This window comes from Pelophylax lessonae (genome assembly GCF_965119305.1).
Source record: "Pelophylax lessonae genome assembly, chromosome: 7".
NCBI classification, from domain to species: domain Eukaryota; kingdom Metazoa; phylum Chordata; class Amphibia; order Anura; family Ranidae; genus Pelophylax; species Pelophylax lessonae.
Window position 1 is genome coordinate 154,846,690 of NC_138774.1, and position 16,928 is coordinate 154,863,617.

The 16,928-nt window shown below is 39.8% G+C and overlaps 1 protein-coding gene across 2 annotated transcripts in view; it reads right to left on the reverse strand.

Moving 5' to 3' along the window:
• Positions 1-16,928, reverse strand: part of COL4A5 (collagen type IV alpha 5 chain) — a 245,222-nt gene that overhangs the window by 129,870 nt on the left and 98,424 nt on the right. For both annotated transcript variants that reach the window (XM_082264454.1, XM_082264453.1), the window contains exons 14-19: positions 13,793-13,846; positions 10,962-11,018; positions 10,642-10,686; positions 10,499-10,552; positions 3,334-3,375; positions 1,168-1,297 (exon numbers count right to left, since the gene is read on the reverse strand). In XM_082264454.1, coding sequence (XP_082120580.1) covers positions 1,168-1,297; positions 3,334-3,375; positions 10,499-10,552; positions 10,642-10,686; positions 10,962-11,018; positions 13,793-13,846 — 382 coding nt within the window. The remainder of the gene's footprint in view (positions 1-1,167; positions 1,298-3,333; positions 3,376-10,498; positions 10,553-10,641; positions 10,687-10,961; positions 11,019-13,792; positions 13,847-16,928) is intronic.

Genomic DNA, 16,928 nt, shown 5'->3' on the forward strand with positions numbered 1-16,928 from the left:
CAGTTGTATAAAGACTTCAGATCCCCACCCCTTGGTCCTAGAAACAAAGAGAAATCCTTTCTTCTGTGGGTTGTCAGAACGATCTACAGAAGAAATGACTGCAGATGCACAGCTTCCACTTATGTAGGTGGATTTCTTCTTATCTCTGTGTATAAACTAATGCTAGTCACTTCTCTGGGTACATGTGAGGGTTTACAACCACTTTAATAATCCAAAAACCAACATAGATTATAATCTAAAGCAGCCAACATTTACATTTAAATCATTTGATTACAGCAAATAGATAAGTGCCATCACAAATATAACTGCACTTTGCTCATCATGATAGGCTTTTATTTTACATCCTTTTTAGACAAGACTGTGAAAAAATATGTAAATGTAAATATACTATGAGCCAACTTATTAGGGCCTCACTGGTTTCATCAGGAATACAAAGTGTATATGTTATTTGTCATATTGAAATTTAATTTGTTTATTGATATGAATTTGTAATATAATTACGTGTTTTTCCATAATTCCTTTTCAGACCAATGAACCTCTAAAGGAAATGCGATTTTTTAATTGTATGTCAAGTTTAAACATTTTTTTCTAGCTTTGAATAAAGTAAGGAAGGATTAAAATCCTTCTTCAGGTTTTAATGCTGTCTGGGGTGCCACTGGAGATATTTATCTTTACTTTCTGTCCTGCTGACAGTGGTTTTCACCAGACAGGAAGTAAGGAAAAATCTGTAACAGGAACACAGAAATTAAATCCTGACAGGGCTTCTAGCCTTCACCCACTAAAGAAAAGCATTTTTATTTCTTCGTGTGTTGCCATTTTTATTTCTTTGTGTGTTGCCATTGGAGAAATCTCCTCACTTTTTGTCTTGTAACCTTCCCTGCTCTCCCTGTAACATTGGTATACAGGATTTTAGCTTTTGATACAAGAATTTTCCACCTTCACCTAAGGCTGGTTTTTAGTAAACCTAAAGGACATTGTACAATCAGAGATTTGCTTTCCCTAATGACAGATCTATATTACTACAGTTATATATATTTTTTTTTTTCAGATTAAATCCACTTGTAAGACCCATTAACTGATGAAGATTTATGTAACAGGAATACAGAGAAGGGTTTTAGTAAATCAAGAAACAGTATCCTATTTTGAACTGCCTAAAATTAAACTCACCTGCAGGACCGGGCAAGCCAGGAGGACCTTGTGAACCTGGAAAGCCACGCTCTCCTTTGCTTCCAGTTAATCCAGGAGGTCCGGTGTTTCCTTTGGGTCCTATGGTTACTGGTTCCTGTCCTCTAATTACCTGTTAAGTTAGAAATAACATAATATTTTGGCTGTCTTTATACTGATTCAGAGAGCCCATTGACTGCACATGTGGCCTGAAGGATGACAATCTTCAAAGAGGGAATATAAGTCTCGCATAAAGTATTTGATATGTAAATGCTCACTAATTTCAGCTTCACACATTTCAGTGAAAATATGACCATCCCAAGCATTGCAAGAGATAATAGGGAATTGTAACTAAAGAGCAGCGGCAAGCATGGCTTTAATTTTTAAGCTACTTCCTAATTATCAGGCAATGTTGTCTTGCAGCTTGTTCTTTAATAACACTAAACCAACAAATGTTGCATTCCCTTACAGTTAATGCTACATCTTCTGTGACTTTCTACTCCCTTTTATACTTGAAGTAAAGTTCAATGAAATACTGTAGTCATCCACACACATTATTTGCAGTCAACTTACCAACATGCTTTTGGCCTGTCAACATCAACATACAGTAAATGCAGAGAAAAGATACAAACTTTGAACAGATAATATCTTAATTAGACACAGATTTACCACTGTAGCGCTACAAAGCAACAATTATTTACTAATATTCTATTTGGTCTCCTCTTGTGGAGCTTAGCTGATTCTGGACTTTGAAGGTGAGTAACAACCTGAATGCCACTACCTATCTACATCAACCTCTAAGAGTATAGACAAAGATATGCAAAGATAACATCATCACCCACCAACACACTCATAGCTCCGTTGGGGTAGTCACACATGACCAGACAATAACAAGCATGTAGGTGGTGACTAGAGGAAAATAATGTGTGCTTCCAAGTCATGTGAAATGTAAGCTCCGGCTCCCCTGAGCCGTGGATGAAAGCACTGACAACAGAGTGGCTACGGAAGGAGGCAGGTGATGTTACAGACCTGGTAATTCAGCCCCATTGTCAAACCACTCATTGACACAGGGGAGCCCCAGCCTCCAGATCACATGAACACACTGAAGCTGATAAAAAAGTATTTACATAGACTTTTTTTTTACAAACAGTAGGCAGCATAGGTATGAGGATGAGGAATCAACATTTTTACCTAAATTAAATTAGCCTTTTCTTACAATTTACAGTTTTCATAGGCATTAGATGATCATCACTTGATCTAGGCAATGATAAGTAAATCAGTGATGCATTCAATATCTATGGACATCCTGCAATCTTTACAGTTACCCTCTGACCAACCAGTCTAAAGAAAGCAATTAATCACCTGACTTTGTTTTTTCTGACCAATCTTTTTTGTTCCCCGAGAAATATTGGCAGTGTAGATAAATAAAGTAAGAGGTGTCTGCTCAGTGCATACTTAGGCTCCATTCACACCTGAGCGTATCAATTTACTGGCACTTTTCAGGCTTTTTTAAGCTTTTTTTGCAGCTCTTTACAAGCTTTTTTAAAAGCGTTTTAGAAGCGTATTACAAGAATTTTACAGCTTCAGGTGTTTTTGTTTAGCCATTAGAAAGCACTAGAGGAGGAGAGGGAGAGGCGATTAGGGGTGGAGAGCTACAGAAAACGCTGGTAAAAGCGCTCAAGTCAGGTATTTCTAGTTAAGTCTATGGGGTGAAAAATGCTTGTAATCTGCGAAAAAGAAGCTCATTTACTTTTTTGAGCTTCAGGCATTTTGCTTCAGGTGACAGATCACTCAACTGTGAACAGGGGCCATTGAAATGAATGGGATTTGGCTTGTTGAGCATTTTAGAGCTTCAAGCTTCAAGCAGAAAAATCGCTCTGGTGTGACTGGCTAACACATGCATAACCAAAACAAGCATATCTGACAACAAATAAGTGTAAAGAAGTCAACTTTTCCACACACAGTGTATAGGTAGCTTTGTCGTTAGTGATTTATCTCTAAGGAATATGTCCATTGCCAGAATAGATAAAAATTTAATCGCTGGACACAAACACTGAAATGAATGTGTATGTTTTCATGAAAATGAAACACTAAAGGCTTTATGTCTGCTGGTTGCCAATAAATAGCAAATATGCATCTGTTACTCTTATAGAGGCTATAAAAACTTACTTCCCCAGGAGGTCCAGGGACACCACGGTCACCTTTTTGACCCTAGAATCAAATGAAAACAAGAATTTAGGAAAAACATACGGTACATTTAAATATGGAGAAAATAGTTTTCTAATAATATCAAAGTAAGTTAAGTAAAGTTATCCGTGTCAATGATTACCAGGTTTACTGACAAAGACGCTAAAAGTGCATTCGCACATTTCAAAAAGGTAAGCTTGTGTTTCAAACAATCTTAATGTAAAAGTTATGTATGGCTACTATAGCGGGTTATTAACCTAAAGTAGCTGCTTAGGAGCAGTAAACATAAATTGATTTCTAATAGTATGTGAGATTTTCTTTAAATCTGTAATTGGGAATAGGGGTAATAATAGAGATCTGGGCATAGGACACATTTGAATGGTCATAGGTACTAAATACAACAGTCATGGGCAATGTTGCCACTTCTACATATAAAGCACATGCAGGAAATGTTAACAGATGTGTGGCGTTTCTAAGATTAACGTGCATGTTCCTTTTCTATTTTTGCCAGATGTACTGTACATCCTGTTTTTGATCAACTGGTCACTGAGGCAGATTCTGAGGCCATTTTCTTGTAGCCCATGTCCTGTAAATAAGCCAGGATGTAGAAGTATAAATATCAGGATTATTTCTGCCAGGCTTTATGGATGACAGAAAAGGCCTACAGGTGTGGCATTTGCATTAAAAAATATTTTTACAAAAAGCACAGTGTATTTTAAACTGTTGGGGGTCCTTGTTTGCATGAGCCAGTCTAAAAAAAAAGGTGAACTTAACTTGGTTACATTTTTGTTTAGCTTTCATAGGTATTGCTATATATTGGTGTTTTGCTTTGATTCCTCCATGATTATTCTGCTGCATTTGAACTACTTCCTACCATTATGCAAGTGAACAGGGATTCAGCAGCCCTACAAGACATTATAAGACATTTTCCAAACGTGTGCCTTTTCTTGCCTCTTGCCTCTGAGCCTGCTACTCATACACATAAATCCCTGTCATGATGGCTCTACACTAACCAGGTAAAAACTCAAAAAATAAATTTTCAGTTGAGAGTCTCCTAGAGTTTAAGGGATATTAAAGGCTCAGGTTTTTTTTTTTTTTTTTTTTTTTAATAATAAACATGTTATATTTTTCTGCTCTGTGTAGTGGTTTTGCACAGAGCAGCCCCAGTCCCCAACTTCTCAGGTCCCCTGCCAGCGCTGCTGTCCCCCCTCTCCCCACACACTTGCCGAGTGCCCTCATCGTAAGCGGCTTGCGTGCCCGCTCCTGAGCCACTTCTGTGGGTCCATAAGAACTGCTGTGTCTCAACCAGTGAGAATGGAAAAACCTGGGAGAGCCGCTGCTCTTGTGCACATTGATAGATCGAGGTAAATATTAGGTGGGGGCTGGGGAGGATGCTGCACACAGAAGGTTTTTTGCCTTCATGCACAGAAAGTTAAAAACCTTCAGCCTTTACAACCACTTTAAAGTGATTGTAAAGAATTTTTTTTTTTTTTTTAAATAACAAACACATTATACTTACCTCCTCTGTGCAGTTGGTTTTGCACAGGGCAGCCTGGGTCCTCCTTTTCTCAGGTCCCTCATTGCTGCTCCCAACCCCTCCCTCCTATCAAGTGCCGCCACAGCAGGCAGCTTGCTATGGGGGCATCCGAGCCCAGCTGCAGCTTCACGTGTCTATTCAGACACAGAGCTGCAGTTTGGCCCCCCGCTCTCCTGATTGGCTAACTGACTTTGATTGACAGCCGTGGGAGCCAATGGCCAATGTGTCTCAGCCAATCAGGAGGGAGAGTCCCAGACGGCCGAGGGACTCATGGACATCACTGGAAAGAGATGGGGTTTAGGGGTTTAGTATTAGTGGGTACTGGGGAGGCTACTACACATAGAAAGTTTTTTAACTTAATGCAGACAATGCATTGAGATAAAAAACCTTCTGCCTTTACAACTCCTTTTAGTACCATGGTCTCAGGGCTCTTACACTGGTGTGCTTAAAAACATGTTTTTAAATGCGTTGCATTTAAATTTGACACAATGCAATTTAGATGCAGTTCTGCATGCATTTTCAAGGCTGGTCACTGGTTGAAATCTGGGGAATTCCCAGCTGACAGCAGGGATGAGTCATTGGTTGTTAGGACACCGGCAGGTGCCGCTTCCCTAACAACTTGACAGGTGATTAAAAAAATAAAAAAATCAAAAATGCAATGCATATGCATTTTCAATGCATTTTTGGTGAGTTTCCATTGATTTCTAAAGAAGGTGTGTTTTTAGTGCACCTTTTAAAATACATACCAAAAATGTAGCAAGCAGGGCCTGTCACAAAGCACCGCAAATGCAACCCAGTGATGTGAACAGTTACATTATGATTTAAAAGGGGAACATTTCCTAACATTTTTGTTGCGCAGAAAAAAATGTGTGTTTTAGAGCAGGAATGTGAAAGGGTTTTTACTTAAAAAAAACAAGGGCCCCAGCCTGTAACCAACAGACACTAAACAAAATAAGTGACTGCAGTAGGTTATCTAAAGGCTAATGCATTACGTATGCAACAAATGCTTTTATTAATGAATGATGTAGAAAGAATACGATTTTTTTTTCTCAAAATGTCATTAAAGTCTAACTATACTCTCAAAATCAACATTAACTATTTTTAATCCTTACAATGTTAACATTAGCAAATAGATAGGAAGGTACATCCCTTGTCTAAATCTTTTATATTTTTTTTACATTTCTTCAGTTGCATCCTGGTTTCTGGCCTAAGCCCGTGATGTCATACCTCCCAAGAGTCTTCATGGGCATTTTTTTTCTTTCATCGGGGGAGGAGGGGGCTTTCTTAGCTAAGTATACCCTCCTATCTGCATGCCTGAACTAAGGGCAGATGAATTACAGGAAGTAAATTCTATATCATCTGCCCTTACTCAAGATGGCAGCAGCTAAAAATGCTAAAGGGTGATTTCTCAACAAAATAAACCAAGGAAACATGGATGGATGAGCGAGTTTGATTTGAATACAAAATAAATTAAACAGTGTTTCAGTTTGTGATGATCAGGTAAAGTTATACTTTATAATTACATAAACCTTTCACCAACTAAAATTACAATATTGTCACTGGCACTTTACCCCCAGATCCAGACCCCACTTACACCCCTAAAGGTAACATAGATCAGCCATAATCTGCACTTAATTCCTTTAGAGCCCAATGTAAAACAATGTAATGTGGGGTGGCTGAGGATTGCAATGTGGGTGAGCTGAGAACTGTATTTAGGGGGGCTGGGGACTGTAATATGGGGGGGGGCTGTGGACTGCAATATGGGGAGCTGAGAACTGTAATGTGGGAGGGGGGGTTGAGGACTGTAAAATGGGGAGGGGTTGGGGACTGTAATGTGAGGGGACTGAGGACTGCAATGTAAGCGGGCTGAGGACTTTAATGTGGGGTGGGCTAAGGAATGTAATGTGAAGGGGGGGGGGGCTGAGAACTGTAATGTGCAGGACTGAAGACAGTAATGTGGGGTTGCTGAGAACTGTAATAGTGTGGTGGGGCTAAGAACTGTAATGCAGAGGGGCAGAGGACAGTAATGTGTGGAGGCTAAGAACAGAAATGTGCGGGGGCAGAGGACAGTAATGTGTGGGAGGGTGATGAGATCAGTGATGTACAGTGGGGAGGGTTGAGGACAGCAATGTGGGGGATGGTGTGAAAAGGGGTAGAATACACTGCAGTAAAGGAGGGCAGTGGACGGTACTGTTGGGGGGAGAGTTGATATCAAGAGAGTATGAGAACACTACAAAAAGGAGGGGAAATGTTATTGTGAAGGGGAGGGAGCTGACTCTTTTTATAAATTGCACTGCACCAAGCCACCATGCCATGTGTGGAGGTGTCATTAGGAATTATTGGAGCCCCTGCATATCTGGGAAAGTGCAGTGCATTCCTCTGTGGGTCAGGAATACATGCAATTTTGAGTGCCTTCTCCAGCTGCAGAGATGGGAACCAAGCTTAAGAGGAGAGGGGGGCTTTGATGGGAAGGAGCTGAGCCTTCACACAAAAATGTGATTTGGATCTCTGCTGCGAAAAAGTTTTTACTGACTGGACCTCGATGAATTTTAATTAGGTTTTACACTGTGTCACTGGGGAAGACCACTAGCCACATTACCCTGCTTAGGTAATTCAGTAAATTCAAAGGGCCTGGCTGGCTGACAGGGGCCAGCCCATGTCGTCTCGGGGCTTCTGAGTTTCCAGTTTCACCTACACAAGCTGAGCAGCAAGTGCACTGCTGGGGGAATGGGTTTGCCATGGCACCCTGTGCTGGTGAACACAGGAACTCAAAGGGCCTGGGACAGGCCTGGGCGGGCCACTGCCTGGCTGGCCCAGCCCTCTGAGTTCACTGAATTACCTACACAGGGTGACGCAGCAAGCACTTTTCCCTATTAACACAGGGTAAAACATGACAGGAAGCCTGCATGAGCCCCCTGGAGCCATGGAACTGACTCTTTAGTCATTTGGAATATCTTGGTGTGCGGTGGGAGTATATTGCCATGCAGTGGAAGCAGCAGGTGGTAGTGGGGGGCCCCAGGTCAACTATTGCATCAGGTCCCACACGTTTCAAGCTATGCCTCTGAATGCAACATTTACCTTGGTAGGGTGATATTACACAGTGAAGCATACTACAGTATCTACACACACTTAACTTTCAGAGGACTGCTGGATACTTGACATCAGATCATCATTACCTGTTATTTTAACTCCAGCAGCTTATGTACTGACATACAAGTATTTATTATAGTCTTGTGATAGCTGAGCTGCAGAAGGACTTAACTGTTAGTTATCTTCAGTCTCCATTAGCTCCAGGGTATATGTGATCTCATATGGTACAGATTTTGGTGACAACATTTTCATTTTAACTGGTAGAGGGTTTGTGTAAAACCCTCTTCTTATTTCTATAATTAATGATAAAAAAATGTTTGCATCCATAGCATATTAACCTTTAGTTAACCTACTGCAACTACTTATTTTGTCTGATCAAGGTTAGGAAATTGTCCTCCAAGCTGAGAATGCAGTGGTGATAAAGTTTCAGAGCCATGCTCCGGTCCTAGGCTTTTTCAATCCTGATGAAGGTGCTAGTTCATCAGTTAATCAGTCTATGAGTGTGTGTGAGGAGCCTAGTACACATACAGTAGTTGTAATTTGTTTCAGGTCTTTATTGATTAGGATGGTGGGATACAGTCAACCCTCCTTTTCAAGTCTTTATTGATTAGGATGGTGGGATACAGTCAACCCTCCTGTTTCAAGTCTTAATTGATTAGGATGGTGGGATACAGTCAACTCTCCTGTTTCAAGTCTTTATTGATTAGGATGGTGGGATACAGTCAACCCTCCTGTTTCAAGTCTTAATTGATTAGGATGGTGGGATACAGTCAACCCTCCTGTTTCAAGTCTTAATTGATTAGGATGGTGGGATACAGTCAACCCTCCTGTTTTAAGTCTTTATTGATTAGGATGGTGGGATACAGTCAACCCTCCTGTTTCAAGTCTTAATTGATTAGGATGGTGGGATACAGTCAACCCTCCTGTTTCAAGTCTTAATTGATTAGGATGGTGGGATACAGTCAACCCTCCTGTTTCAAGTCTTTATTGATTAGGATGGTGGGATACAGTCAACCCTCCTGTTTCAAGTCTTAATTGATTAGGATGGTGGGATACAGTCAACCCTCCTGTTTCAAGTCTTAATTGATTAGGATGGTGGGATACAGTCAACCCTCCTGTTTCAAGTCTTTATTGATTAGGATGGTGGGATACAGTCAACCCTCCTTTTCAAGTCTTAATTGATTAGGATGGTGGGATACAGTCAACCCTCCTGTTTCAAGTCTTTATTGATTAGGATGGTGGGATACAGTGAACTTTCCTATTTCAAGGCTTCTTGTTGCTTGTCTTGGATGTGTGTCTCAAGGAAACTGGCAAAAAGCAGAGAAGCGCCTAACCTGTTAAAATGTTATGGCTGTACCCCACCTTTTTAACCAATAAACTTGAAACATTTCATTGTGCTGCTTTATCCATATTTTTATGAACCATGGGGAGTAATGTGTACAAACTGCCGCATTGTGAATAACATCATTTTTTTAATATGCATGGGAATGTCAGTACACAAGGATTTAGATGACTGTAACTTCAATGAATAAAACAGAAATGAATAAATCACTGTGAAAAAGGTAAGAAGCAATAAGCCAAAGGAAAATGCATAAGAGCAAACAACAATGGATTTTGCGCTTGCAAGGATGTAAAGGCACCTTTACATTCTGCTAGTGCATGTGTCTTATATACCGTATTTTCCGGCGTATAAGATGACTTTTTACCCCAGGAAAATCTTCTCAAAAGTCGGGGGTCGTCTTATAATATAAGTATAATATTTTCAAGGTACCTTCAAGAGAGTTGCCCAGGAGATGGGAGCAATGCAGGGACTTTTTCTTCTGTTTCGGGCGCATGTACATTATCGGCCCCACGTCGCATGGTCAGGAAGTTCTGGATAGCTGCTCTCTGGCGGCGGAGTGATCTGACTGTCATGCACTCTATTGCTCAGGCGACGGGACTGTGAGGTGACTCGCAGGGAGCGGGAGATTTAAAACGATTCCCGATGGCAGCGGGTAGCATGGCACTGGCAGCACACAGTGAGTAGGGACTATAATTGCATATTGTAATGTCTTAAGTACCGTACTGTAGAATCCTCAAAGTGCCTTATTATGATTAGCATTAAGATTTTCAGTCACACAGCGCACTAGCTGCTGCATGACTCTGTCACAGTGTGCTACATGGCTTTTGGGTGCTAACTTTGTTAATTTATAGCTGTACTGAATGATAGACTATAACACAGTTTAGCAATAACAAAATCGGTACCCAAAAGCCATATGGCACACTGTGACAGAACCATGCAGCACCTAGTGTGCTGTTTGAATGGTTATCTTACTTTCTTACAGTACCTTGGAGACATACGAGAGATCTGAGAAAATGTTTTTCAATGGTGTTGCCTTGCTTCGGAAGTGGGGTAGTCTTATATGGTGAGTATAGCCCAAAAGCGATGTTTTAACTTGAAAATTAGGGGGGTCATCTTATACGCCCAGTCGTCTTATATGCCGGAAAATACGGTAAATCATCCATGCAAATACTATTTACCTTTTCTCCATCTCGGCCAGGACTTCCTGGAAAACCACGATCACCAGAAGGGCCCTGTAAAAAAGAAAAGATTAAATTACTAACATAATTTTTTTAAACTTCAAAAGTTTGGAGTGAATTATTTGGCATAAACTTTTACAGACCTCAGAACCAGGGAACCCACTTCTCCCTTCTTTTCCAGGTTTTCCCTGTTGGAAGCAAGCAAGGCAAAGAAAACAGGATTGGATTTCAAAGAACAGATTTATTTAGAAAAAATCTCTTTACTAGTGCACCTCCAAGAATACTTCACAGACTTAAAGTTGACAATTATTTTAATATTGTTGTAGTAACATTTCCTCTTCTTGTTTTCATTGCAAACAAGGAAAAATCATTTTACCGATTATCATCATGAATGCGCTATTTTCTATACTAATGGTAATACAAAAAAACAAGGTATCACATACAAAGCAAGGACAACACTTACTATTTTTCCTGGATCCCCTGGATCACCTTTTTGTCCCTTTACACCACCAGAAGGACCCTAGGAAAAACACTGACACTTCAGTATTCCAGTATCATAGAATGTAGGTTCCATTTTAAAGTGATAATAAACCCTTTTTTAAGCACTTTTACCAGCTGATTTAATTACTTACTAAGTATGCTGCTTTTTTATCTTTTAATTGTTCCCAATGTTCCAGTTTAAGCTAGTTCCATGAATGCTGCCCCAGTCATGTTTCTATTTCAGGGTAGTCTTAAAGGAGAAGTATAGCCAAAGCTCGTTTGGCTATATTTCTTCTATGGATCACAGGAGTGCAGTTCATTTTGCACTCCTGTGACCCGTTTTCAGCAGAGAGGGGGCTGAAGTCCACTTTCTACTGACCTCACAGAAGTTGGTCCAGGCTTTGTGTCATCACGACCACGGAGTTGCAATCCACCAGATCCCTGGACTGACACCCAGCTCAGCCATCCAGCGCACCGCTGAGAGCCCGAGCCAGCTGCTCCACTCCCTCCACAGCTCAGCGCTCCAGTGAGCGAGGAGCGGGCAGAGTAGAGAGCTGCTGACTGACAGGCAGCAGCAATCTGCTCACAGAGCTGTGAGAACTGAGTGATCGGCGGTGTTCGATCGCTCAGTTCTCAGTGTGGAGGCGCCGGGGGACAGATACAGCATCAGACCGATGCTGCATCCATCTAGGTAAGTATAAATAAAAAAAAAAAAAAAACAGAAACCCATACTTCTCTTTTAAAGTAGAACAATGGGCAATTTTTTTTTTTTATATTTTAGATAGAGTAAGGGAGGGTTATAGCCCCTGTCAGATTTTTGTTCACCCTCTGTGTCCCATTGCAGAGATTTCCCTTCACTTCCTGTCCCATAGCGAAACAGGAAGTGAGAGGAAATCCATGCAAATGAAGGGAATTTCTTGGGGACGCCCAGGTCACCAGAACTAGCGTCCACATTGGAAGATTTCCCCTCTATTACTTTTCAGGGGACAACCCAAAATTTTGGATTTTCTTTTACTTTCACTTTTAGTGATAATGATAAACAGGACAATTAGAGAGGGGGAATCTGCTTAACACGGGGAACAGACAGCAATAAAAACTAACAGGTGTTCTAATCCATCGGAACTCTATCCAAAACTAAAAAAAAAAGTTTGCCTTTAGTTATACTTTAAACTGCAAGTGCTGGGGTAAGAATTGTAGCAAATACTTTACTGCGGAAAGTTTATATTTTTTGGGCTCAATGTATTAAGCTAAAAAACACTAGGTTTATGAGATAATCCAATTTGTTACTTAGTTTGTGTTACATTTTGGATTTGGATTAAGGCTCGGTTTCCACTAGTGCGGCTACGAAGTCGTGCTACTTCTAGCGCGACTTCGTAGCTAAAGTTGTTTGCGGCTTTCAGTGAGACTTGTCCCTCATTATAGAGGGAAGTCGCACTGAAGACGGCTCAAAAGTAGTGCACGAATTGCTTTTGAAGTCGCCACAACTCAAGTCGCGGCAGTGGAAATGGGCCAGATAGAAATCAATGGCTTTTGACTTGCTGTGCGACTTGACATGTGTCAAGTCGCACAGCAAGTCGCACTAGTGGAAACCGAGCCTTAGAACAAAGTTTACTATCATTATATGTCACCAGTTATCCTACATCTGCCACTTCCTAAAATTTGCAAGTTACTAACAAAATGAAAATCCCATTTTTAAAGTTACAGCAATGTCAGTCACTGCTTTATCACATTCACATTCAGAAAGACAGAAAACAATCACAATAAAATCTGTATAAAATGGTGAAATGTTATGGAAGAAAGAAGTAGTCTACCCACTGGAAATGTTTTGCTTTGAGTTTAGTGTATGACATTTTTAAAAGATTGAAGTATACTCGCAAGCTTATTTATTGGGTTCAATTCAAGGCACGATACCTGAGCACAAAATGATATAATCTTTAGCCGTTAATCCTATTTGTGTTTAATGTAGTCAAACAAGAAAAATATGATATCTCTCATTTGTTGCTATGGGTTATTGTACCTAATTAAAGGTGATTTCCATCATTATCAGACAGCCTTCCCTTATTCATGTTTATTTGTGGTTTATTAGTGACCACAACTAGTGAAGCAAATGGGAGGCTACCAGAGCTCTAAACAAATTATTCCTCCAAAGTGAAGGCAGGCTTTGAAGCAACATTGCTCATAAAAAGAGGTCAGTGGAAAATCTCATCTCGAAGGAGTCACATTCTATGGTCCCCTGCACACATCCTGGAAAAGGATGGCAAGTACTCTCAGCCAATCAGACTCTACTGCAATGTATCATGCTTGTAGCACAGTAGGGAGAGCAAAGGGATAACTTCTTCAGGATACCCATACAACTCGGTGTCCAATCAGCAGGCTAACTAGGCAGAATGGCTACATGCAGTTGGGAAGACAAAGGCCACCAATCTTACTATGCTCTGGCATGGGTTTCCAGACCACAAGAGTAGCTAAGCAATGTGCTGTCTGAATATATAATATACAATAGATGCTTAAGCTAAAAATGCAAAAGGCTAGAATTTTAAGGTTACATTCACAGTCATTTGGGTAACTGGACAGAATTGTAAATATTTCAGTTCACCATTTCTCTAACAGTATATGAGAAACTATTATCAACAATAAGTGCCCATACTGTATATTACCTTTATTCAACTAACTTCCTTCCTGTTAAACAACTTTTACCAAGTGTAGGTATGTGATACTCTACTTTCCTTTTTTTTTTTTTTCTAGAACACCCTTCCAATTTATACAACAGAATATTAAACTGACAAACACAAAAGAAAGATGCTTTCCACTTACCGGAGGCCCTATAAGCCCAGGATCTCCATCAAACCCTCGCTCGCCTTTTACACCCTAGAAGAACACATTAACGATGATAAAGTAAGAACTGTGTAAAACAGCTGATAGACTAGATTAAAACATGCCTGCTCCAGATATTTCCCTAGCTGAGGTACCACAATCAATACTTTATTTGCCCATATCTTGGGCATCATCATTAATTGCAATAAATAATAAAGTGCTGTAAATGTATTTGCATCTAGGTGAAAACCGATATTCCTGCCTTATATATTATATATATATATATATATATATATATATATATATATATATATATATATATATATATATATATATATAGGGAGCCCTGCACATTTTTATGACACACAGCTTCTGGTACAGGAGTTTCATGTTATACCTGCGAAAGCATGACCCTCTATGCTGCTGTTATTCACACCTGAAGGGGCATTTTGGAATGAGTAGCCAACTGTCACAGTAGAGTTTCACCTAGAACATCCCCTCCAGTATTTTGGGGTGTCAGCATTTCGTTTTCGAAAGCTTACAGCACATAGTTGAGAGCTCTGCTCCTGCAGTTAGGGTGCTTCCTGCCACAGTGAGGTACTACAGGAGCAGAGTTATCCTATCACAGGAAGCACCCTTGCTGGTGGAACCAACAGTTAAAATAAGACAAAGGAAGGCATGCACTCGGGGTCTGTACATAGCTGTACATGCATTGCTAATACAACCATACAAAAAGTATGGAATCACCACTCTTAGAAAATGTTCATTCAATTGTTTAATTGTGTAGAAAAAAAACTAATCACAGGCATGCCTCAGAACTATTTTCATTTAACATTCCAACGTTCCGGCTTTAAGAAACACTTAAAAAATAAAAAAAAAAGAAAGAAAACTGTACTCAATTGCAACTGTTTTTGCAGACCAGAAAAATAGAAAAGAAAAAAAATACCGAATCACTTAATTCCGTGGAAAATATTATGGAATAATTAAAAAAAAAATGTTACAGTACACCACTAGAACTTTGTTGCACCACCTTTGGTTTTTATAACAGCTTGAATTCTCAGAGGCATGGACTTAACTATCGACAAACAGTATTCTTTTTCAATCCTGCTCCAACTTTCTCTTATTGCAGTTGCCAGATCAGCTTTGTAGGTTGGAGCCTTGTCATGGACCATTTTCTTTCATTTCCACCATAGATTTTCAGTTTCAGTTGGATTGAGGTCTGGACTATATGCAGGCCATGCCAATGACATTATATGTCTTTCTTGAAGGAAAGTTTTCACGGCTTTTGCCCTATGGCAAAATGCAAAAGTGTCCAAAATCGCAATATAAACCTGTGCATTTATTGAAGATTTAATGACTATCATCTCCCCAGTACCTTTACCTGACATGCAACCCCATCTCATCAATGATTGTTGAAATGTACATGTTTTCTTCAGGCAGTTGTCTTCATATATTTCATTGAAACGGCACCAAACAAAATTTCCAGCGTTATCACCCTGCCCAATGCAGATTTGTGATTCATCACTGAATTTCACTTTCATCCAGTCATCTGCAAGTCCATGATTGCTTTTCTTTAGCCCACTGTAACCTTGTTTTTTCTGTTTAGATGTTAATGATGGTTTTGGTATGACTTTTCTGTATGTAAATCCCATTTCCTTTAGGCAATGTCTTACAGTTCGGTAACAGACATTGACTCCAGTTTCTGACCATTTGTTCCTCATTTGCTTTGTTGTGCATTTTCTGTTTTCAACGCATATTGCTATAAGTTTTCTATCTTGACACTTTGATGTCTTCCTTGGTCTACCAGTACGCTTCCCTTTAACAACTTTCCCATTTGGTTTGTACTTTGTCCAGATTTTAGACACAGTGACTGGGAACAACCAAAATCTTTTGCAACATTCGGTGACGATTTACCTTTTTGAAGAAGCTTTATAATCCTCTCCTTTGTTTCAACTGACAAATCTCGCGTTGGAGCAATAATTCATGTCAATCAGGATGGTGCACAGCTCACCAAGGTGTACAAGCACTCTTTTTTAACTGCAGACTAATTAGCAGATGTAATCCGATGCAGATGTTTGATCCAGAACTGTAAAGTACATGGTGATTCCATAATATTTTCCTCAGAATTGAGTGATTCCATATTTTTTCCTCTGCTTGATTTGCAAAAACAGTTGCAATTGACTACAGGTTTCTTTCTTTCTTTCTTTTTTAAGTGTTTGTTGGAATGTTAAATGAAAATGGTTTTGAAGCATGTCTGTGATAAGTTTTTTTTTTTTTTTTATACACTGAAATAACATTTTCAAAGAGTGGTGATTCCATACTTTTTGCCAGGGGTTGTAGGCATCACACAAATGTAAATCTTTTTGTAGTAGACAGGTTCATTTTAAAACTTAACTTGGAAGGGAATGTTTTATAATTAGGTCTCTTAAATTGGTTCTACTGGGGGCAAGCAAAGGCCTATGTTAGGCTTTTTTTTTTTTTTGCTTCAAGTCAGTTTTGCATTCTCATATAAGTTCATGGGGATGCAAAGCACACTTGAATCAGGTCAAATGCAAGTCTCAAAGAGGTCAACTGCAAGTTGCAAATGTACTTATCAGTGAATTTTGAATGATGTTTAATGTGTCTTAAACCAGTGCCATTGAAACAAGCCCAAAGACCATTGACACAGGCCCTAACACTGTTGCTCACAGTTTCACTACAGCAGCCAGTGTTCTCTTTACTCCTTCTTTGTGTAGGCTGCAGGCAGTGCACTGCGAGGGCTAGCACACCCTCTGCATCACACAGAATTTTGTATTGTATCATCCATGTTATGCCCATCCTTAATATTGACCACAAATCTCCTCCAGGTTGGTAACTAAGTATGCAACAATAAAATTTGGATTTAGCATTACCCTGCATACTATAGTACCAATCCACTCTCCCATGTCATCTCATTTGGGAAGGGTAGCTTCAGAATATGCTTATACATCCTGTTACGGTCACATGTATCTCTTACTTTTTCCTTTCCCTGAACAGACTGTTGAGGGGCTGAGTACTGGCCAAAAAGGTCATTTGACCAGAACTTTCCAAGTTGAAAAGATTTATACAAGGTCAGTAAACATAAATTACATAGCACCATATAAAAAGCTGCATACAA